The sequence below is a fragment of the Coenobita brevimanus genome, chromosome 22 (assembly GCF_032717465.1).
Source record: "Coenobita brevimanus isolate Jiangsu-jjx chromosome 22, ASM3271746v2, whole genome shotgun sequence".
NCBI lineage: Eukaryota > Metazoa > Arthropoda > Malacostraca > Decapoda > Coenobitidae > Coenobita > Coenobita brevimanus.
This window is the reverse complement of record NC_136975.1, coordinates 4395124-4418513: the sequence shown is the minus strand read 5'-3', so window position 1 is coordinate 4418513 and position 23390 is coordinate 4395124. Positions and strand designations below refer to the sequence as shown.

The 23390-nt window shown below is 40.9% G+C and overlaps 1 protein-coding gene across 3 annotated transcripts; it reads left to right on the top strand.

The window, feature by feature from the left end:
* Window positions 1-837: 837 nt before the first annotated feature.
* On the top strand, window positions 838-20874 carry LOC145392511 (dnaJ homolog subfamily C member 24-like). 3 transcript variants are annotated; one of them, XM_080266904.1, is made up of 4 exons: window positions 1109-1130; window positions 1660-1735; window positions 3527-3736; window positions 18493-20874. In XM_080266904.1, the coding sequence occupies exons 3-4, from the start codon at window positions 3527-3529 to the stop codon at window positions 18706-18708; spliced, it is 426 nt and encodes a 141-aa protein (XP_080123030.1). In that variant the 5' UTR covers window positions 1109-1130; window positions 1660-1735; the 3' UTR covers window positions 18709-20874. The 3 variants fall into 3 exon arrangements, with proteins under 3 accessions (XP_080123029.1, XP_080123027.1, XP_080123030.1); XM_080266903.1 differs by lacking the exons at window positions 1109-1130; window positions 1660-1735 and adding an exon at window positions 838-909; XM_080266901.1 differs by lacking the exon at window positions 1660-1735 and having other exon boundaries at window positions 994-1130.
* The last annotated feature ends 2516 nt before the right edge of the window (window positions 20875-23390 follow it).

Below are 23390 nucleotides of genomic sequence, written 5' to 3'. Positions count from 1 at the left end.
AGAGAAATAGGAAGAGAGGAGGGCAGGCACAGAAAAAGAATGATAAAAGCTAAGGAAGTAGGCAGCACTACATCAAGTGAGTGGATGATGGTCGAACGCAGTTAACTCTTAATAATGGAGTGCACCACAAGTGAATTACGCATTTGGTGAAGAATAGTTATTTGGTTTCCAATGATGTTTACACAACACCCAGATTCTTTAATAAGTTAATCTCATTTCATCTAAGTAAAGCACTCTAATTTCTGAAAAATTAAACTCTTGTTACTGTGATGGAAAATAATGCCGACCTATAGTTAGAGGTACGCTAGAGGTCGGCCTATACGCACCCTGTTTTTGTGGCTATTTTCGTGTGATACAGACATTTTGATAGAAAAAGGATTTCTCACTTAAAAGTGGCCGTCACCGCTACTTATAAGCAATATAAAAAATTAATGCAAAAAATTTTGAGCTTGATATTCAAACGGAATATTTGTCTTTTTATTTTATCTGAGCACTCGCCTGACCAGGATTTACAAAAACATAAGGTCTTTTTTTTTTTTTTTTCTAATTCCTTGATTCGCCACACAGTATAAGATTCAAGATCAGTATCTAGGAATATGTCGCTGAAGGCAGGTAGGAGCCAAGCGAAAAATAGCCAAGTTATCCCATACTTGGAAGGAAAACGGTTACGCGAGGCCTACAGTATTTTTTTTTTTTTTCCGTGTGCATGTATATATAATTATCTGTGTAAATTATTCACGTAAGTTACTTCAGTTATTATAATAATATCTTTCTATGAAATATTAAATTAAACTAAATAAAATCGAACTGATAAAGGGAGGCTGAACACAACTCGTAAACAAACAGGTCGGCTTCATCTCGAGTGGATTAATCTCCTGCCACTCTTATTCTCTCCAAATCCTTCATACGGTAAATTAGCTCATTGATCAATAAAGTCAAGAATATTTATAGTACCACATTGCCAAATCTTTTATGGTGTCATAGGTGTGGAGAGGGAGGCCGTGGAGGGGAGGAAGAAAGAGTTGGGCGTCCCACCACAGCTATTTTTGGAATTAGCTATTTTTCTATTTTTGCAGCCGAAATTATAGTGTTTGAAAGAGGCTAAGTTTTGTATGGATAATTCAAAAGATGTGAGTAGAGTGTTTTGAGTACACAAAACCAAATTCTTATATTTTGGTGTCAAGTGGGTACACATTCTTTTTGGTATTACTATGAAAATAATGTAGATTAGCGTACAGCCCCATTTCAAACAAATTTTCAACAGTTTGATTGTGTTAAAGATTTTAGAGCCAGAAGGACCACTTTTTTTTTTTTTTTTTTTTAATGTTGAAGATTAGATGTAACGGTTATATTCATCTCAGTTGTTGCATGATGAAACTCATACTTGTGGGCTTGTAGTAGGTTTGATGCCAGTTTCTTTATTGGGATTTCCAGATTGTGAATGAGAAGCTACATGCTTACAGAGATTTAATAGCCTTTTGTGTGGCCTGTATATCTCAGTAACAAAATATTTGCTGAGACTTTTGACCAACTGCAAAGTAACTTTGTTTGGTACGGTATAGGAATTATTGAGTTCAGTTGTGCAGCCATACGATCATGTATTTTTTAAAGCCAAAATTTCATTGTGCAAATACGCTGTTGATGTTGTTTGATTTTAAGTTATGGGAGACTCTCCATGGGCTATATCAGCTGTACACTACCCCAAGTAAGGAGCACTTTGAAGAGTTGAGATAATGTAAGTTTTTAATGCACGAACATCATTATTAAACTATTGAATCATGGAAACAAAGAAATATTAGGAGTTTTGGAAAAAAAAAAAAAAATTAATCCAAGCCAAGTTCTGAGTTTGGAAAATAAAAGATATGTAAAAAAATTAAAATCATAGGTAGTTTTGCATGTTATGATATTGAAGATACAAAAAAATGGGAACAAGCCAATTTGTATGCAGCACAGTGAGGTGAAAGCTTAGGGAATGGGTGCTTGTGGAAATAATAGTACAGTTGGTGGTACACAAGCCAGATGTAACTGGATCTTACCTGATGGCTGATCATGAAGGTTGCATACAGTACTTCCCTCTTAAGCATTGCATCCTTCACTTCTTGGTTTGAAACCCTTTAGCCTCAGCTTTGGCATCCTTATCCCAGATCTTGACAGCTTTGAAATGGGGGAGGGGGAAACACCTGTGGAAATGTATATGGTGAATTTTGTTGTTTTTGTAGCCACTAGGCCTATGCTATTAGTTTGTCTTATATAACTACCATTATTTTATTCTGTGTACCTCTCACAACTCATCTTTGCTTCACCAAGCTAGAATGTGTCTGTCTGATTACTGTGGAAATGGTCTCCCACATGGACATTGCTATTTTGCTGTGATTTTTGGCATTTTGTTGTGATTTTCACCACAGTACCAATGCTTTGTAAAGATGCTAGGTTAGGTTGGATTAGGCTATCAGTGATTTGTGAGAGAAATTGTTAGAATAAAGTTTTCATCCTTACAGGAGTGCATCTGTTACTAAAATGATGAAGTCTGTGAATGTTCAGTCCTGCTACTTTACTAAAGGGGTTGTTTATGTGTGTGTAAATAAACTTAACTTTATGGTATCAAGCTTAGCTGTGAAAGTCACATCCTCCAGTCCCAAACTTGGCATAGGTCCTAATATAATACTGTACAGCACTTCAAATTTTAATTATCGCTATTCCTTAATGTTACGATTTTAAAAAGTTTGTGTGAATACTGTTTTCTGGGTTTCTTTGATATCACATTTGGCCATTCAGCATATTTCTAAATTTTTTGGCACTTCATTTGTTCTAAGTTAGTTTATGAAATGAGTTATTTAAGAGGAGCCTGTGGAGTCACGTGGAGAGACAGGCTGATGAATGAGGATATAAAGGAGCGTTGTGGTGTGGATGTGGATGCGATAGGAAGCGTTATGAGGAAAACACTGAGGTGGTTTGGCCATGTGGAGAGGATGGAGGGTGAAAGACTGACGAAGAGAGTGTATGTGAGTGAGGTGGAGGGGGGAAGAGGGAGGGGGAGGCCGAGGATGAGATGGAGGGATTGGGAGGAGAGGTATATGAGAGAGGGGGGTGTGAGTTGGGAGCAGGGCAGTGAAATGGCGGGGGACAGGGCGACTTGGAGGCGATTTGTTTGTGGCCACCCCAAACGGGATTGAGGCGTCTGGCAATAGATAGATAGATAGTTTATGGTTCTAGGAGAGTAGGGTATGTGGAATTTCAGTCATATGTAGCTACCATCTTTGTACTTAGTTATTATTGTTTATATTTCGTTGCCAGCCATTACACAGTTTCCATGTTTAGAACAATAGTGTCAAAGTACACTTTTCAGTATTAGCAATGCCTTGCAAGAATGTAGAACTAAACTAAAAATTTTCCTTAGTTTTTTTCACCCACCATAGCCATAGGGATCAATATATTAATTTACAAATACAGGTATTGCATTGCTACATTTCATCTTCTTTTTAGGTGCAGAATACTGTACAGTATAACTGTGTACCATCTGTTTTAGATGACTTTGTACGATGTCCTTGGAGTGAGTCAAGATGCAAGTGAAACTGAAATACGTCACCAGTACCAGGAATTAGCAAGGCAGTATCATCCAGACAAAGCAGCTACTGACGGAGCAAAGGAAAAGTTTCTCAAAGTGACTGAAGCCTGGCACATCCTTGGAGATACACAGAAGAGGCGAGAATATGATGATCAGCTGAAGCGAGAGAAGGTTAGCACTCTGAATTCAGTAGTTACAATACAGTATAATGTACACTCGACCTTTGACTTTACGGACCTCTGTTTCCCAGAATTCTGATTTCCTGGACAAAATACCAAAACTTACGTTTCAAACTACCCGCGCGCAGTAATCCGTTCTGTTCCCTGGTCAATGTCCGGGCCACCCGCTAGGTGGCCATGTGCGCGCCAGACATATTTCTTTACTGTTGTCTCATGCTGTAAAGCGGCTGCACTCCGACCTTACATTTGACCATTATTTGAGCTGTTTAGGCTATAGGGCTAACTCCAGGATGGCACCACCAATCCCTATGAAAGTGTCCCAAGCGCACGCGGAAGCCTGTGCACCTCTCAGTGTCCCTAAAACTTGAGTTAATAAGGAAACTTGAGGCTGGGAAGACAGTCGGTGTGGTGTGCAAAGAGTATGGTTTAAAAAACAGACTGTATCTGACATCAGAAAAACGAAAAGCTGCAGAGTTATGCTGTGAAGTTTTCTGTGTCTGGGCCAGAGAAGAGTGGATGTGGTAGAAAAGTTTAAAGAGTGTTGACTTAGATGCTGCTGTGCACAAGTAGTAGCTACATTCAGCAGCGGGCTTGTGGTGTGTCAGTGAGTGGTGTGGAGGTGGCTGCCAGTGCTGCAAAGCTTGCTGCACACATGGGTATTGCCGATCTTAAGGCAAATGACGGATGGCTGTGGCATTTTAGGAAACGCCACGGCATCCATAGTGTGAAAGTATCAGGCGAGGATGCCAGTACCAATGTTGACAGTGTTGAACCATTTAGATTGAAGTTAGATGATCTTATTAAGTGTGAACATTTATCAGTGAGTCAAATTTACAATGTGGATGAGACTGGGGTAACGTGGAGATCCTTGCCTAATAATACTCAGTTAAGGAAGGACGAGTATAAGGTTCCAGGTAAAAAGATTGATAAAAAACAGTTATCAGTGATGTGTGGTGGTAAAGCGTCAGGTACACACAGGCTCAGACTGGCTATCGTGGGGAGGTCTGCGAAACCCAGGGCCCTCAAGGACTGCTTGAACAAGCTTCCTGTCCATTATTACAGTTCTAGCAATGCGTGGTTCACCAGCTGGATTTGTGAAGACTGGTTCCATCATCACCTGGTGCCTGAAATAAGGAACCACCAGAAAAAGGTGCTGAAAATCCCACCTGCAGAAGTGAAGGCATTAGTGCTAATGGACATTGCCCCCGCCCACCCCTCCCAGTTTTGCAGAGTGCTGACAGGAAGATAAAATGCATGTTTTTACCCTCAAACACCACCTCATTGATCCAACCCATGGATCAAGGCATAATCAGTTCATTTAAGCAGAGGTACCAGAGAAAATATCTTGATGAATTGCTGGTTGTGTTGGAGACTGAGGCTGACAAGGGAGAAGATGCAAGAAGGAAGAGAACCCCGGAGAATATTAAAGCATATAACATTGGCTTCGTCATCCACAACTTGGCTGATGCGTGGAATGACGTTAAGCATTCAATGGTTACCAACGCATGGAAAAAAATCCTCAAGAATGAAGATTATGACTGTGATTTTGAGGGGTTCGAGGCATCAGACATCCATGCACTTTTCCATAGGGGTGGGGAAAATGCAGTTACGCTAGATGACATTCATGAGTGGATAGAAGAAAATGAAGATGCAGAGGGGCATGAAATATTGTCCAAGCAACAGATAGTGGCAGCAGTGATTGGAAAGCAGAGCAACAACAGTGAGGACAATGATGTCGAGTAGCCAACAACTGTTAAGATGTCTGTGATCAGGGAATGTGCAGATACGCTACTTCAGTTTGTGGCAAACAGCACCAACAAGGGCTTGCAGGAGCATTGCAACCAGCTTCGCCTTCTCTGTGCAAAAACTATTGTGATGCAGCACCAGGTTTGCCACCAGTTTTCAAGCTGCGCACACCCAGTTGCTTTCTTCTGAATTAGGCTCCGGTGGTGTGAGCCAGTCTGCCACTGCCAAGCCATCTCCTCCTGAGCCAAGCAGCTTACCTGTAGCTCAGCACGACTCCAGTGGTGCTACAGATTCACCGATGGATGTCATGTCTGACCTCAAAGTGTTTAAGCTATTTGGGGAACCACTATGCGGTCACAGCATACACCTACATCCTCTCTACAGTACAGTACAGTAAGTACATACAGTACAGTAAGTTAAATATATTTATATTTCTTTTTATGCAGTCATATATTGTTATTATATTAAACCATGTTTTGTATGTTACTTATGTTGATACATGTAGTACTGAGTGCTGGACAAAGTGTGGTAAAAGTCCAGGGCGGATACTGAATATTGGCGATTGCTGGACCGAGTGTGGTAAATGTACGGGAATGGGCCGTGACCCCCGGACTTTTGCGATTCCCTGACTTTTGTGGTTACTGGACAAGATTTCCCCCCTTTTAGTGCGGGAAATCGAGGGTCGAGCGTATTGACAAGCTGTGGCAAAAATAGGTGGAGTTCAGTGAAGACAGACCTGAAAATGGGCATCAAATAGATAACTGTATTGTGAGAAGCTCATGTTCCATAGGTTGGATGAATCACTCTTCTGACTGAGGGCTACATGTGTTAGCTACTGCTTAGAATTTTCAGGCAATATGTTTATAGTATTCTTTCATCTCTGGCCACAGCTATAAACAGACAAAGCAATAAAGGTTACTGTAAAATCATGCAATGACTTTGTAAAGCTGCCATATACTTGTATAGCTTAATGAAAATATTTGGTGAAAAATTAAAGTGGTAACAACAGCTGTATGTGAAGCAGAAATAAAATTATGAAATATAACCATTACCCAACAGTGCACCCATGCTATTTAATGACAAAACCAACTTCCATCTAACAGCTTAAATGTTTAAATTTTGAATTGGAACATGGTAGACTACAGTAAATGACAGTGCAAGGTGCTGGTACTCTCTCTCTCTCTCTGTCTGTTGGGCTGCCAACTATATTATTCCACCTTCACATATTATGCCTAGGTGGTTCCTTTTTCCAACCATATACATATCCATTGTTATTAGGGGCCCATATTTTAGTGTGTCCCACTGGTCCCTTACACCGCTAACACTGTTTCATTCTGTCATTTCCACTCTGCACATCTAGTCATGAAATATATGCTACAACCTGAGACATCCTGCTAAATACAAATAAAATAATCTGGCATCAGGCAGGGTAAGATAAAAAGAACATTCCCCTCATGTACAGTAATGGGTTAACATGTGGTTTCCGTGGCCTCCATATTCTTCTCAGGACAGCCTTTTTCTTTCCTTTAATTTTGCTTCAGTTTCACATCATGCACATTAAGTACTGTATTTGCCTGTGTATAGGGTGACTCTTGAACCTCATTAAAATATACCCAAAATTGGGGGTCGTCCTAAACACCAGGTATAAAATCCTAACCTCGACATCCTGTGGTGATGGGATCCATAGGAGTGATGGGGAACATTGCCAAACACTCACCTTGACCCTTGTTTCCCTGAATACAGTACATATACTGTCAAAAACTGTTGAAATTACTAACATCATCAAACACAACTTGTTTACTATATGAAGGCAAATTTTTATTAAAAAAATATCTCCATGGATATGGCCATGAGGACATAAGAAAGATGAGTAACCTGCTGAGCCCACACCATGAACACCATTGTGTGTCTCGGCAGCAACTGGCTGGGTTGTTTACAAATTACCACTGAGCACAGGGTTGCCAGATGTGAAGCAGGGCTCATTACCAACAGTGACATTGTTGTTATTCCTGGTGGATTAACTTCAGTCCTGCAACCACTTGATGTCTGTCTGAACAAACTATTCAAAGACCGCATCCTTGAGCAATGGAATGAGTGGATGATCAGTGGTAAAAAGTCGTATACAAGTGGTGGGAATATTCGTGCTCCAGGTACGGATGTGCTGTGTGATTTTATCATCAAGGCATGGAGTGACATTTCTGTGGAAACAGTCATCAACGCTTTCAAGAAATGTGGAATATCCAATTCGGTGGAGTGCATAGAAGGTGATATTTAATGGGCGGATGAGGAAGAGGAAGCTGATGCCGAAGCTATGCCTTTGAATTCAGAGTTTGATCCTTACGGTGAAGAACTGTAAACTTTAACCCAGGATGAAGTTGATGAACTGATGATGTCAGATGTGGATGATACAGATTTTGAAGATTTTTAATCTCTGACAGTTGATGTGATGACTTTAATAAAATGTAACTTTCCATTAACCTATTGTGTAAAATTCACGGTAACATGATTTTAAGGTTTTAATACAGTGTGAATTTATACTTGTATATTAAGTGTTGAGGAGGCGAAGGGGAAGACAGGAGGAAGCAGCTCCTGTGAGAAGAGTGGAGAAATTGCAAGATAGTGAGAAAAGGACAGAGTATAAGAGCATAGTGGAAGAAAGATTGGGAAGGTATGAGCTAGAGCAGGTGGAAGGGGTGGAAGACGTATGTAAGATATTCACGGAAGAGATAAGCGCAGCGTGTGAGGCAGTTTGTGGAGTGAGGAGGAGATGCAAGGGTGTGCAAGGGACAGCATGATGGAATGATGAGGTGAAACGAGCTGTGGAACAAAAGAAGAAGGCATATGGTGAATGGTTTGCGAGTAGAGGTAGGGGAGAAGATGAGAGAGAGAAGAGAGAGGTATATGTGAGCAGGAGAAGGGAGGTTAAGAGACTGGTGAAGGAGAGTAAGAAGAAAGTGGATGAAGAGTTTGGGAGGAATCTGAGTGTGAAATGGAGGGAGAGTAAGAAATTGTTTTGGAAGGAGGTAAAGAAAGTAAGGCAGTGTGAAAGGGGAAATAGTAGGGGAGTGAAAGATAGGAATAATAGATTGTTGGTGGAGAAGAGAGAGAAAGTGAGGAGATGGAAGGAGCACTTTGAGGATTTGTTGAATGTAGAGAGTGAGAGCAGTGTGAGTATAAGTGGTTGGGGAATGGCTGGGAGAAGAAGAGATGAGAGGAGGGAGGAAGAGATCAGTAGGTCGGAAGTAGTGGAAGCGATGAAGAAGATTAAGCTGGGAAAGGCCCCAGGAATTGATGGAGTGTGTGGTGAAATGCTTAGGTACGGGGGTGAGATTGTTGTGGAGTGGATATGGAAGTTGTGTAGATTGGCTTGGGAAGAGGGAAGGGTTCCAGAGGACTGGAAATCAGGTATAATTGTTCCTCTGTACAAAGGAAAAGGGGAGAGAGAAGTATGTGGTAACCATAGGGGTATTTGCCTTCTTAGTGTGACTGGTAAAATATATGGTAGAATACTCATTGATAGGGTTAGGCATATGACAGAGGAGCTAGTTGGAGAAGAACAAGGGGGATTTAGGAAGGGAAAAGGGTGTGTAGACCAGATATTTGTTCTAAGATGTTTAGTGGAGAAGTATCTAGAGAAGGGAAGGAAAGTGTATGCTGCCTTCATGGACTTGGAGAAAGCTTATGACAGAATAGATAGGCAAGGTATGTGGAAGGTATTAAGAATATAGGGAGTGGAGGGGAAATTGTTGAGTGCTGTGAAGAGTATGTATGAGGGAGCTAGGGCTACGGTGCGAGTGGATGGTGAGCTGAGTGAGTTCTTTGATCTCAATGTGGGACTGAAACAGGGGTGTGTAATGTCTCCATGGCTGTTTATTATATATATGGATGGGGTTGTAAAGGAGGTTCAAGGTAGGGCAGTGGATGTGGGGGTGGCCCTAATGAATGAGGGTGAGATTTGGAAGCTTCCGGTGTTGCTGTTTGCTGATGATACAGTATTGTTGAGTGAAGATGAATGGGAGTTGCAAGGTTTGGTGAATGAATTTGGGACAGTGTGTAGGAGGAGGAAGCTGAAAGTTAATGTCAACAAAAGTAAAGTTATGGTGTTTGAGAGGAATGAAGTCACAGAGTGTGCAGTGAGGTTGGATGGTGAGGATATGGAGAATGTGAGTGCATTCAAGTACTTGGGTAGTGTGATGAGTAAGGATGGAACTTTGGGGGATGAAGTAAATGAAAGGGTACAGCAGGGAAGGAAGGTTGTTGGTACACTGAAAGCAGTGATGAGAAATAGGGAGGTGAGTATGGAAGTTAAGAAGTCACTGCATGATGGTATTGTGATCCCTACCCTGACATATGGAAGCGAGGCGTGGACCTTGCAAGAAGGGAACAAGGCAAGAGAGAGCAGTGGAAATGAGTTACTTCAGAGGAGCATGTGGAGTGACGTGGAGGGACAGGTTGACGAATGAAGAAGTGAAGGAATGTTGTGGGGTAGATGTGGATGTGGTTGAAAAGATTAGGAGAAATACACTGAGGTGGTTTGGACATGTGGAGAGGATGGAGAATGAAAGACTGACTAAGAGGGTGTATGTAGGTGAGGTGGAGGGAGGGAGAGGGAGGGGTAGACCGAGGATGCGGTGGAGGGATGGAGTTGAGAGGTATATGAGGGAGGGGGGGGTGAGTTGGGGGGAGGGGAGTCAAATGGTGGGTGACAGAGTGACTTGGAGGCGTTTTGTCTGCGGCCACCCTTTGCGGCATTAGGGCGTCGGGCTATAGATAGAATAGATATTAAGTGTATAATCCATTTTGATATCTGAAGTGGCACATGCAGCTTAGATAGCCTGTAAAACCCATAGAGGAAGCTGGTTTAAAGTAAAACCAACCAAAGGCTATGTTGCCTAGCATCGTGTTATTAATACAGTATCACTTCACTGGTTAGTGGGAAGAGTGATAAAGGGCTGGGGTTACTGGGGCAGCAAGCTCCCAGTGTCTGTCTAAAGAGTTGGGGGCTTGTCTTATGCACAAAGTATACCTCTTAACCCACATTTTTTATGGAAATACTGTTTTGGGAGTGGTCTTATACACAGGTCAGCCTTATACACTGGCAAATATGTATAGCCCAGTCAGTCTGCATAGTCATTTCTCATTGTATTATTTGCAACCATGTTAACACTGACTAAGTATTCTCTTGTCTTCAGTGTTCTTAGTGCTTTATCCCAGCCCACCATTCACTTCCATATATCCCTGAGATTGTTCGCTTGCTTGCCCATAGAGGCCATCCACCACTGAGATCTCATATGTACCCAACCCAATTCTGACAGCACAAGTAGTAGTACATTCAAAAACCTATCCTTCACTTCCTCACGTACAGTAACACAGCTTGGAGAATACCCGCTGATTTAACTACCAGGTTGTGATTACTAACTGGGTTCCTCGTAATCATTGTTCTGGCATTTGCTTTTCTCACCCATGGCTTTGCAGTCATATTTCTGCCAGGCCCCTCAATTCTTTAGTTGCTAAAATGTATTCCTGCCAGATGCCCATTTTATATCAAGGTGAGTGCCTCCATTGCCTTGCATCCTCTACACATCACTTATATTCTTCATTCATTAGTGTGTCTCCCTCCCCCCCATCCCCCTGCCCTGCAGTATGTCAACAGTATACAGTACAGTAAACCCTCATTATACGATGGGGTTCCGTTCCTGAAAACCCCATCGTAAAGCAATCCATCGTATAGCAATCCCATTATAACATGGAGTCAATGGGGATACGTTCCCAGACGTGCCTAAACTCTCACTTACACACGCCTTAGCACTCACATACATGAAATATCCTTATGTTTAAACATTTAAAGTAACACATTAATAGTGAATAAAGAGAAAAAAGCATGAAAACTACAGTATACAGTAGATCTTACATTTACTGAAGCAAGCAACGGTTGTTTATGTGGTTCCTAGACAATTTGCCATGAAGTCGACAATTCGTCGTCATAATATGGACGTTCCCCGTCAGGACAATTCCCCGTCATTCTATAAACATACTTATTACTGATTAACTGATACTTTAATAACTAATTCTCAGGGGGATCTATCAAAGTCTATTTTCATTCAGTAGCATTGGCTTTGGATATCATTTGTAAGTTGCACTTTTAGACAATATTTAACTTGTTTCTACCTTGCTGTAGTTGACTTTGAATTATGTTCTAGCATCACCCACAGCTGTTTTCATTAATTTCCATTGGTACTACAACATCCTGGGTATATTTTAAAACGACTTTGAAGAGGTACAAGTACAGTACTAAAAAACTAGTGTACTTCCTAAATAAACTGATATGAAAATAAACGACGGGGAATCATCCTGACGACGAAAAGTCCTGATGGCGAATTGTCTTGTTATTGTTGTGATGGCGAATTGACTTGATGACGAAATATCCCGAAACATTTATATAGACATAACATGAAGATTATTTGTATAATTCCAAAGTATGTCGATCGTTCGCTTAAGGTAATTAGGCATTTATATAAATGCCAATTTCTCGTATGTAGCCTTATGCTAAGATGAAGGATCGATCATAAATCAGCTGATTCACGTTTCAATATATTATTATTTTTCATTTAATGCCCATGATTTGATGCCATATTTTACATTTACTATATAAACAGTAAACCACCATCACTTTTATAACTTACATAATTAAAAAACTAGTGTACTTGCTAAATAAACTGATATGTAAATAAATGATGGGGAATCGTCCTGATGGCGAATTGTCCCTACTCGGCCTCACAGTCACAGGGACTCACAGCCCTCACTCATCAATGTCAGAACTGCCTGGCTGGGCAGGGCTGGCTGGCTGGGCAGGGCTGGCTGGCTGGGCAGGGCTAGCTAATGAGGCTGGACCGGTGGACAAGTGTGTGTGGTCTAATGCCGACAGTGTGAGGACGTTTTTGTTGCGTCTGCACATTCGCTGTTCACTGAGCCGCGGATGATCCATCGTTGCAAATCGTTCCTATTGTATAGTGGGCATAGGGTACTAAAATTTTGACATTGTATAAGCGAAATATCGTACAATGAGGCATTGTATAATGAGGGTTTACTGTACTAGGATTATTTATTCATGCCCCTCCTTACCATACCATGATCCCAGTGCATCCTGACCACAGCTTTCCATCCATCCCTCAAATTATTTGATCCCCTGCTTCTCAGATTTTGTGGAGAAAGCTTGGACCATGATTTTAGTTTATTCATTTTAACTAGGTGGAGATTTTTCTCCATTTGTTGCTCGTTTCCCTTCGCTCAGTGACAAAATACAACAGCGCTAAGGTTCAGTGTTCTTTCTATAGCTTTTCTTCTTGAGTGGTACCATATTGTAGTGTTTAGCTCTTGGTACTCCACAACATTCAAGATGGAGAGATGGCAATTTTTCATTCAGTTAAAGTGAACAGAGTAGCTATAGGTCATTATAGACCCACTTCTCCACAAGATAAGCCTTACCTCACTTTCCCTTTATGACTAGCCCAAGTGGGTGGGAAACCACCGCCAGTATTGGTAACTGTTATGAGTCACCCCGCTTGCGAGAAGCGATCTGGTAGGCATGCATCATGTCCTATGTAATGGATAGTATACGTTAAATGCAAAAACTTGTCCAATAGGTCCACATGGTTTTTCCCATTTACTGAAAGGTATCCAATGTGTACGACAGTTTGACCAGGGACCCTCAAAATGTTTGTTAAATCTGATATCCGGTTTAGCAGGGAACGTTAAAATGGGGTTTACTGTATTTAGCTACAGCATTTATGGTTTTTAAGGCAGGTTGGGGCACCCATCATCCACTCGCTTAGTGTAGTGTACTTTGTTTTAGGGTAGCTCCACACTGAGTAGCAAGCCAAATGATATTCTGTAAACCAGGAAATCATTTACAGTTCAGGGTGGTTATGTTATAACCAACCAACACATGTTCCCTGCGTGACAGCAAGTGGGTTGGCAGCAGGTTAGGCTCCTTCCCGGAAAACAATTAACTAAAAATACAAACAAGAAGCCTCGGACCAGGACTGACCAGCAGGTGACGACTAAGGACCGAACAAAGGACATGGTATGGATTGCGACATAAAATGTAAAGGATGTGACTGATGCATTGAAAAAGACAGAAATTGTCCAGGTGCTTGAGGGTGCAAAAATGGACATATGTGGAGTAACTGAGACTAAATGGAGAGGGGAGTGTGTGAGAGAGTGGGAGTATGGATGGGATATATGCACGTGAGAATGAGAGGGCAAAACAAGGAGTATGTATAGTATTGTTGTGTACAAGAGATGGAAGGAGAATATAGGAGACTCTGGATCAGTTGGCTCAAGGATTGTGTGGGTAAGATTGAAAGTAGGACTGCAAATGTGGGCGATTGTGAATGTGTATGCCCCCGACACAAAATAGTGCAAGTAGAGTGTAAGAAGAGTTCTAGGCAAATGTGGATGCATGCTTGGAAAAGTTTGAAAGAGAGAGTGTTTTTGATTGGAGATATGAATGGAAAAGTAGGGAATGGGAAGGTGGATGGAGTAGTTGGTGAGTGGAGTGTGCTTGCAAAAGTGGATGAGAATGGCAGTGCTGTAGTGGACATTTGTGTGGGGTGGGGGTTGGTGATAGCCAGGACCCTCTGTAGACACCAAATGATCCACAGGTATACATGGTGAATGATGAGAAGGGTGGGTGATGAACTGAATGAATGGAAGACAAGGTTTGATTATGTGTGTGTGGATGACAGGATGAGAAGGTGTGTAATTGATGCAAGAGCATACAAGGTTGGGGGAGTGGATCTTCTGACCACCATGTGGTGATGGAAAAAGTCAAGGTTCATATGCAGTGGAGGAATAGAAGGAGGGAAGGACAGGAAGAAGCATTTAAGTACTTGGGTACTGTGATGAGTAAGTATGAAAGTTTGGAGGGGTGAAGTGGTTGAAAGGGTACAACAAGGAAGAAAGGTTACTGGTTCTTTGAAAGTAATGATAAAGAGGGAAGTGAGCATGGACGTAAAAAGGGACTGCATGACAGTATTATGAGACCATAGAAGTGAAGCGTGAACCTTGTTTGAAGGACACAAGAGTGAGAGCTGTCAAATTACTCTTAATGCGTGGTAGTGAAGCTTGGACCTTGTTTGAAGGACACAAGTCAAGAGTGAGAGCTGTGGAAATGAGTTACTTGAGAGGAGCATGTGGAGTTACATGGAGAGAGAGACTGACAGATGAGGAAATGAAAGAGTGTTGTGGTGTGGATGTGATAGAAAGCATTTTGAGAAATACATTGAGGTGGTTTGATCATATGGAAGGATGAAGAATGAGAGACTAATGAGGAAGTGTATGTGAGTGAGGCAGAGGAGGGGAGAGGGAGGGGGAGAATGAGATGGAGGGATGAAGTGGAGAGGTACATGAGAAAACGAGGTGTGAGCTGGGAGCGGAACATTGAAATGGCAGGGGACCGGGCGACTTGGAGATGATTTGTTTGTGGCCACCCCATGCAGCATTGTGGCGTCTGGCATTAGATAGGTCATTTTGTTTCATTTTTTGAAGGCTGCAACATGCGTGTGTCAGCCTTGGTCACCTAATGGCAGTTCTCCATGCTGCTTGAGCTCTGACAGCCTCCCTGTTCAGTCCCTTGACCCTGAGGTCACACTTAATGACTTCGTCCCATGTCATTTTTGGTCTGCCCCTCGCAACCTGACCCCTAATATTAACGCATCTCACTTTCTGCACTCAGTTATCATCCCCCATCCTCTCCACATGCCCAAATTACCTCAGTCTACCTCTCCTCATCACAACACCAATACACTCCAGTCCCATTCTACCTCTCAACTCTTCCATTGTAAACCTAGCCCTACCCCAGGCCATGCACTCAGAGATGCAGTCCACATCCACCTAATCATTGTCATTTCTGTATGTTTGAGCCTGCGAATCTCCTCTTCCTTTACAGCCCAGGTCACACTACCATACAGCATTACTGTCTTAACACATGCTGCATACAAAGATCCCTTAGCGTTTAAGGAGAGCCGTCTCAGTGTCAGGAGAGGCAACAGCTCCTCAAACTTCTTCCGAGCATTCCGCATCCTAGCCTTAGAGCTAGCCCCAGCCCCACCTCCAGCACATAACATGTCTCCCAAACAACAAAAGTCTTCCATGCACTAAAGAGATGCACCAGCAAGTTCAATCCTTTCACATCTGACAATTTCCACCTGGTCTCCCAGACACGCTGCAACCGTAAAATCAACATTATCTTGCAGCCTACCTCCAATACCACTACATCTCTTATGCACCCACTTATCACAAACACTGCATAAGATGGAAGTACTTCACACGCCTTTGTGGCAAGTTGCACACAGCCACTCTCCCTCATCTTTGACAGTGTCGCCACCAACCCCAGATATCATCAGTTTTGCTTTATCTTCATTTACTCTTAGCCCTTGTGTACCATCTCACCACTTTCTAGATCTTTCCTGAGCCTCCTTTTCATTCTCTGCAATCAGCATCAAATCATCAGCATACAACATCTCCTATAGGAGTCCATTCCTGAAGTCACTTGAGAGGGCTTCAGGTACCATGATGAACTACAAGGGACTCAAAACTGACCCTTGATGCACTCCAAAATTCATGGAAAACTCATCATTCAAATCTCCATTCACCCACATACATGGCCATAACCACACTAACCAGCCACTCCATGATCCTAAGCTTTCTCATTGCTCACTTCACCACCTCTCTAGGGACTCTGTTAACCCCTACACCGCGGGCTTGTTTACCAATAACTTGCGTGTGCCGCGGGGTTATTTGGGCTCCGACAGACTCTCAAAAAATATTTGCCAAAAATCAGTTATTAGTCCTGGAATAATAAAATTACATATGCTTATGGCACATACCTTCAGCTTTCTCCTGGAATGATTGTTGAGCCTTCGTCGGTTACCGTAGGACTTGTGGAGACCTCTGAAGTAGGGTAACGAAGTCTCCACTTTACACTTCCCGACAACCCGTAATGTGATTACCACAGCCAGATACAAACACTATAAACACTATTCTACAATTTTCAAGTAGTTTGGGATCCATACTAAAAAAAAAAAAACACTGTGAAAGCAATGGAAATTACGAGCGCGTCTGATCGTCGCACTGGCACTATTTCGCTCATGGTAGCCTGTCATTTATTATTCATAAAACCCCTCACACTTTATATTTCTATTACTATATAACACTTATATATATCTACAGTCTTTATCCATAAGTTTCCTTCAGTAGTATTAGTTTATTGTCACTGTAGGGATTCAATTTCTTTCAGTAAAATACGTAGCATTCACTTTCTCGTCCTGTATACTGGCATTGAGAGTGAATGTCACTTTCATCTTCACTCTCATAACTCATAGCATTCAGATAATGCTAGAGCGAAACTTTCACTTTCATTACTCCTAGGGTATATACTCGTAATCTTATAATACTACTCATTTACATTTCTATTTACGTTCTCTATTTTATTTACGTTATTTACATTTCTATTTTATTTACACTGTTGTGCACTGTCACTTGAAATAACTTATAAAACTATTTTCCATTGTTCACGTATATTTACATTCATTACTTTCACTTGCTGTTTACACATTATTTACACATTATTTACAATTCCACTTGCACTGTTTTACTCAATAGAAAGATCACAATTGTCAGCCCTTTACCTCTTTCCACACGAGGTTTAGTAGGGGGTAAAGGTCACAGAGCCATTTGCATGGGGGTGAAAAAAAGGCCTTGAAGTCAGCAAGATGAAACGTACGTCCTCTCACTTCGGAAGATGAGAGTACACTGATAACGCAGGGGCAGCCTAGAGGCCTGCTTTAGGGGTTATTCAGAGTTACCAATATTACTTCTTGAAACAGCTAAGTCTAGCACTGATATGATTGGCAGGAAATCTAGACAATACATTATAAATCTGGTAGTTCCAGGTGAATGTAAATATTCTCCCTTCCCTCCTTACATGTATATTTATTACGAAAATAGATTAGAGGCCTACTTAGGAGATATATAATCAGAGCTACCAATGTTAAATCTTGAAACAGCTTTGTGTAGCACTGATATGATTGGCAGGAAATCTAGACAATACATTATAAATTAGGTAGTTCCAGGTGAATGTAAATATCATTTAGGCTTCTCCCTTCTCTCCTTACATGTATATTTATTACGAAAATAGATTATACGGCATATTTCAAGGGGAAAAAAACAGCGAAAATTAGCGAACGAGTGCACGTGAGGTGTTGTCAGGTGATAATTAGCCAATTCCAGGTGTATGGCACTCTCACTTACCTGATTTCTTACTTGTATATATTATTTGGTATAAGAATACGACATAGGGCTTATTTCAATGGATGAAATCAGTGAAAAATTCCAGGGAAGATTTACTTAGCGTAGCATGGCCGGGCAGGCGAGAGCATAGGGTAATGGAGGGGGGGTGGGGAGGGGAGTCAAGAACGGGGAGAAATGGCTAAATTGTCAACAATGGATGGGAGTACAGATGAGATTAGGAGTGCTGACTAGTGTTGGACATTGTCAGTACTGATAGATGATACAAGCCCCCACTGGAAAGCCCGGGTGAATTCAAAATAACACAGAATCACAAAAGCGACGCCCCGCGGTATGATCCCTTGCTCCCAAGCGTCACGAAAGTGACGCCCCGCGGTTAAGGGGTTAAAGGCCTTCTCTAATACAGCAAAAACAAAGTACAGTTCCCTTTTCTTTCCTATATATTTTTCCTGGAATAGATAGATAAATTTATGATTGTTGTTAATCAACCCTTGTCAGTCTGGCTGAGCAGACCCATCAATCACAGGCAAGCAACTGCATTTGCAGAGCTGTCCCATTTAGTATTTACAGTAGAACACATTAAACACAGTACCCTAGGAGTGAGCTATTTGAAGTTAAGCCTTGAGTAAGAATGGTAGTACAGCACTCCCACCTCCCAGTACAGTTCTGTAATGCATGTTTTTCCTCTTCCAGCTGTACCAAGAATTCCCTGTAAGTGAAGAATTATTTTTGGAAGATTTGGAGCGTGACCGTGAGGGAGGAGTGTACTTGCACAGCTGCCGATGTGGTGGACGGTATACACTAGCTGCCCAGGACGCCCGCAATTCTACCGAGAAGGAGGTGGTAGTGGCTTGTGACAATTGTTCCCTTAGTATCCTGGTTTTGCTCAACTGTGATGACAATACGTGATAGAACCAGGGCCACATGGTTGAATGATGCTTTCCTGACTACTACTACTACTACTACTGCTATTTTTTGAATGATCTGAAATCAAAGAGTTATTATTAAAGTACTGAGACATTGTTATTTGAGACTAGTAACATTTTGAAATTAATTAGGTCTGTTGGTTTAAGCCCTTTTGGATGCAAGTGGGTGTTTTATAGATTTTTAATGTTAAACTGTTGTCGTTCATAAGTTTTTTATTGATATATTTGAGTGCCTCACCTCAGTGTGAAGGCAATGTCAGTGTTCATGAAATAACAACATGAGAAGCTCGATCACAAGCGATTAATTTTGCTTTGCAGTTTTCTATTAATGGCTGATGGAGGGTATGAAAGGATTGTTCTCTGGTACTGTACTGATATTTGAAGAGCAAGAGCATCATTAACATATTTACTCTACACTAGTACTGCATGATATCAAGCAACATATTAGTAGTGTGCATAGCACGTGCTCAGTGTTTGTGATGTTCTGAACAAACTGTGATACTTTATTTTCACCAAGGCTTCAGTAGAACACCCACCTCCATTGTGTGTAATAGAAAAGTGCATGCTCTGTTCTGTGGTACATTAGTAATAATAATTAAAAGATTTTACAATACAGTACTCTAAACACTGTGATTGATCTGTTTCATCTTTTGTCTATAAAATCTTGTTTATAAACTGATCTAAGACAATTATAATGGGGAGAACAAATGTGAAAGTGCATTCTAAACCAGAAAGTGCACGTATGACTAAATTTAGGAGATCTAACTCTGCTCTTAAGCTTATGCCTTGGGAGATACGTTATCAGCATACAGTAAAAGAATTCTTTGTTCCTTCTCACCATATTCAAGACTTCTCTGAGGCTAATGATGATAATAGAATTACCAGAACCTCAGACACTTTAGATGATGTACCTAATAACTGTAAAATATCGTCTAATTTTGAAAAACCAAATGATGGTTTGGCATTAGATTCTAAACAAAGGAATGTGGAGAGTCACCAAGAATCCCTTACAAGAAATGTTGCTGATGTAAGGCAGCTAGGATGGCAATTAGATAAAGTTCCTAATCAGGCTTGTTACAAGGGAACAAAAATGCTTGATAGCAAAAAGAAAACATTATCTAGCTTGTTTTCTTCATATGCTGTACAAGATGTATCAGGCAGGAATCATATGAAAGCTGCTGAAAGTACACCACCAAAGGACTTCATTCATAATGTCTCTGGAAGTCTGTCTAAAGACACAAACATTAAAAATGGGCAGCTGTGTTATCCTGATCATAGACCGATTGACAATAAAAAGAAATTCCAGGTTAACAAACAGGCTGATGCAACTCTGAACAAGTCTCTGAAGTATGCAAGAAAGTACAATTTAGATGAAATATTTAATTATACCTATCCATGTGTGAAGGAACCATTATGTAAGAGACTTGCTTGATATTTGCTAGTTAATTTAAGTTACTGCCAAAAATTACTGTAATTTAGCATATGTTTAGAACTGGTTCCATATTATGTGTTGAAAGCATAACAGTTATGTCATTTAACTTGTCATGAATAAATATTATCATACATTATTATGAATATATAAGTTTGGATATAAGTGTGAATGGAAAATTTGTGAAGATAATGAACTGTATGCTAGTGTGAATGTGTGTGTACTGTATGCCATTTTGTGATCTCATATTTAGGCAGAATTTATTTCTTTGAATGAATGATCATTTTTGCATGACTTTAAAAATTTAACCATAATTGAAGTATGCATATAATTTAATCTTTGCATTTATAATCATATGTTAGTAATGTTTGTCCCATTTCTGCAGGATTGCTGTTTTAGCTTCAGAAAACTGTATTTTTCTCTCTCAAATTCTCTCTAGTTATTGTGATAAGGCTACATTTAGCTGAGTACTGTATTCACATTGATTAATATATGTAGTGTTTGGTACTTGTTGCACTACATACGGTATTATGAGTGAACATGTTCAAGCTGAAATAATGCTTCATAGCATCAAGTCACTCAGAGCAAAATAGCAACTCCCAACATTTAGTGACTATATATATATATATATATATATATATATATATATATATGCTGACAGCTCATATTTTCCCTTCCACATTTAATTGCTTACTTTGTGCTATATTAGAAGTTGTTCTATTTATATAGGGTATGATTATGTACTTGAGAAAATAATTGTCACTGACTGATTGTTTTCTTTATAAAACCTGTTATCTTCATATATGTAAAGTTCATGGTTGTGTATTGTTAAATAATATCGTTATAGGAGACCCGAAAGAGCACTTGGTAAGCATCTACTGGGGTCCTGCATTGTGGTATTGAAGCCTTTGTTTTGGAAACAGTGTCTTGTGATATATTTTGTCACAGTGTGATGAATTGTCACATGTTTAATGGCTTGCATCATTCTTGTGATGTTATTTCTCATTGCCTGCTTTCTTTTTTTATTGGGCAAATGTTTCATGTCATCACTGATTCATGGCAACTCAAGCAAGACCACCCACCATGAGGATCAGTTAACTTGTACACAAGTGAGGGTATCTAATATTATTTCTCTTTCTTTTAATACAGTCCTGTAAAATACTCTATCAGACATTGCATCACAGCTCAACAATGTTATACATTCACTTTCCACCACCTGGTGGATGGAACCCAAACTACCTTAAGATCATCTTTTGATTATCACCATAGGAATGCACTCCATATTAGTGCAATCCCAGATCATTTGCATACCAGTAAATTATAAAAAAGTAAACAACAAATTTCAATAAAGAAATACAACACGCACACTAAGCACACCACCACCAGCATGACACACACAAAATTTAACAAGATCATACTAAATAAAAGAAAAACCATATTCCATGAGGCGACAGAAGACAGTATGACCCAAACTTTATACTAGAGGCTGCATGCTTGCATTATAAGACAATGTATGTGGAGTACAGACAGTGGATAGGATACAAAGTAATGTGATTCATGAAAGATTCAGAGTGACGAAGTCTGTGGACACCAGAATCAAAGAGAGTGTACTGAGATGGTATGGTCATATTGAGAGAATGGATAACAATAGAGTGGTGAAAATGGTATATCTGAGTGAATTTGAAGGAAGGAGGAGGTGAGGCAGGCCAAGAAGGTGGAGGGATATGGTGGATGTGTGTTTGAGGATGAGAGGTATGGAAGTTGGTGAGGCTAGGGGACTAACAGAGATTGAGCTGGCTGGATGAATGTTGTGAGAAGAAGTGCATGATCAGGGATTTGGTACCTTTTTTTTTAACATGACAGCATTCAGATTGACTCTATTGGATACATTTAGGTGACACTACAGAATGTGGTGAAGACTTTTGGCGTATCAGATAGAGCCAGGACTCGGGGGCTTGAATGATGAGTGAATAGGAGAATGGCCCATTGGATTGGGCAAACTTGGGCTGTCTGGACATCATTACTCCTCGCCTTGGCTTAGGGTGGGAAAGGAGGTCCGGATGATGATGACGATGATGGTAATTGTTCAGATATAATTCCCCCCCCCCCTCTCTCTCTCTCTCTCTCTCTCTCTCTCTCTCTCTCACACACACACACACACACACACACACACACACACACACACACACACACACACACACACACACACACACACACACACACACACACACACACACACACACACACACACACACACACACACACACACACACACACACACACACACACACACACACACACACACACACACACACACACACACACACACACACACACACACACACACACACACACACACACACACACACACACACACACACACACACACACACACACACACACACACACACACACACACACACACACACACACACACACACACACACACACACACACACACACACACACACACACACACACACACACACACACACACACACACACACACACACACACACACACACACACACACACACACACACACACACACACACACACACACACACACACACGAGCGAACAGCCACAGCGAACGGACGTCTCCTGACTGCTCCCTGGCCAAGGCTTAGCCACCGCTGCAAACCTTAAGTATTCAGGAATTATGTTTGTCCTGTCTCCTATGGTCTTGTTTTCAGTTTAAAATACTGTAAGTTAATATAGACTACCAAAAATGTAAAGATTTATTGGCAAGAATATACATGAATGTTTGTAGTATTTTTGGTAACAGCTGTTTTGGTACTGTAAGTTGTAACCAACCTCAATCATGGTCGAAAATGTAAACACTGAGGGACTCGAATTTCCAGGATTTGATAGAAATACTAATGTCATGGATCTGGTTAAAACATTGATTATGAAGATTAGTGAACTTGAAAAGAAAGTGGAGAATCTAGTGTTAAAAGAGGTGTTTGAGAATACGGAGATTACTATACAGAGTCTGATCCAGTCTAATGAGATGGCGAATGAAGAGATCAGAAATTTGAAGCGTGAAAATATTGACTTGAGGAGAAAACTAGAAGAGAGTACTAATAAAACGGAGAAGGTGAGCAGCGTATTGGAAGAGCATAAGGCAAAGTGGGCACACGTAGAAGAAGAACAGAAAGAAGTGGTCAGCTTCAGAGAAATCATCCAGGAAGAAAGGGAAATGAACAAGATAAAATTGGAAGAAAATGTAGTGAA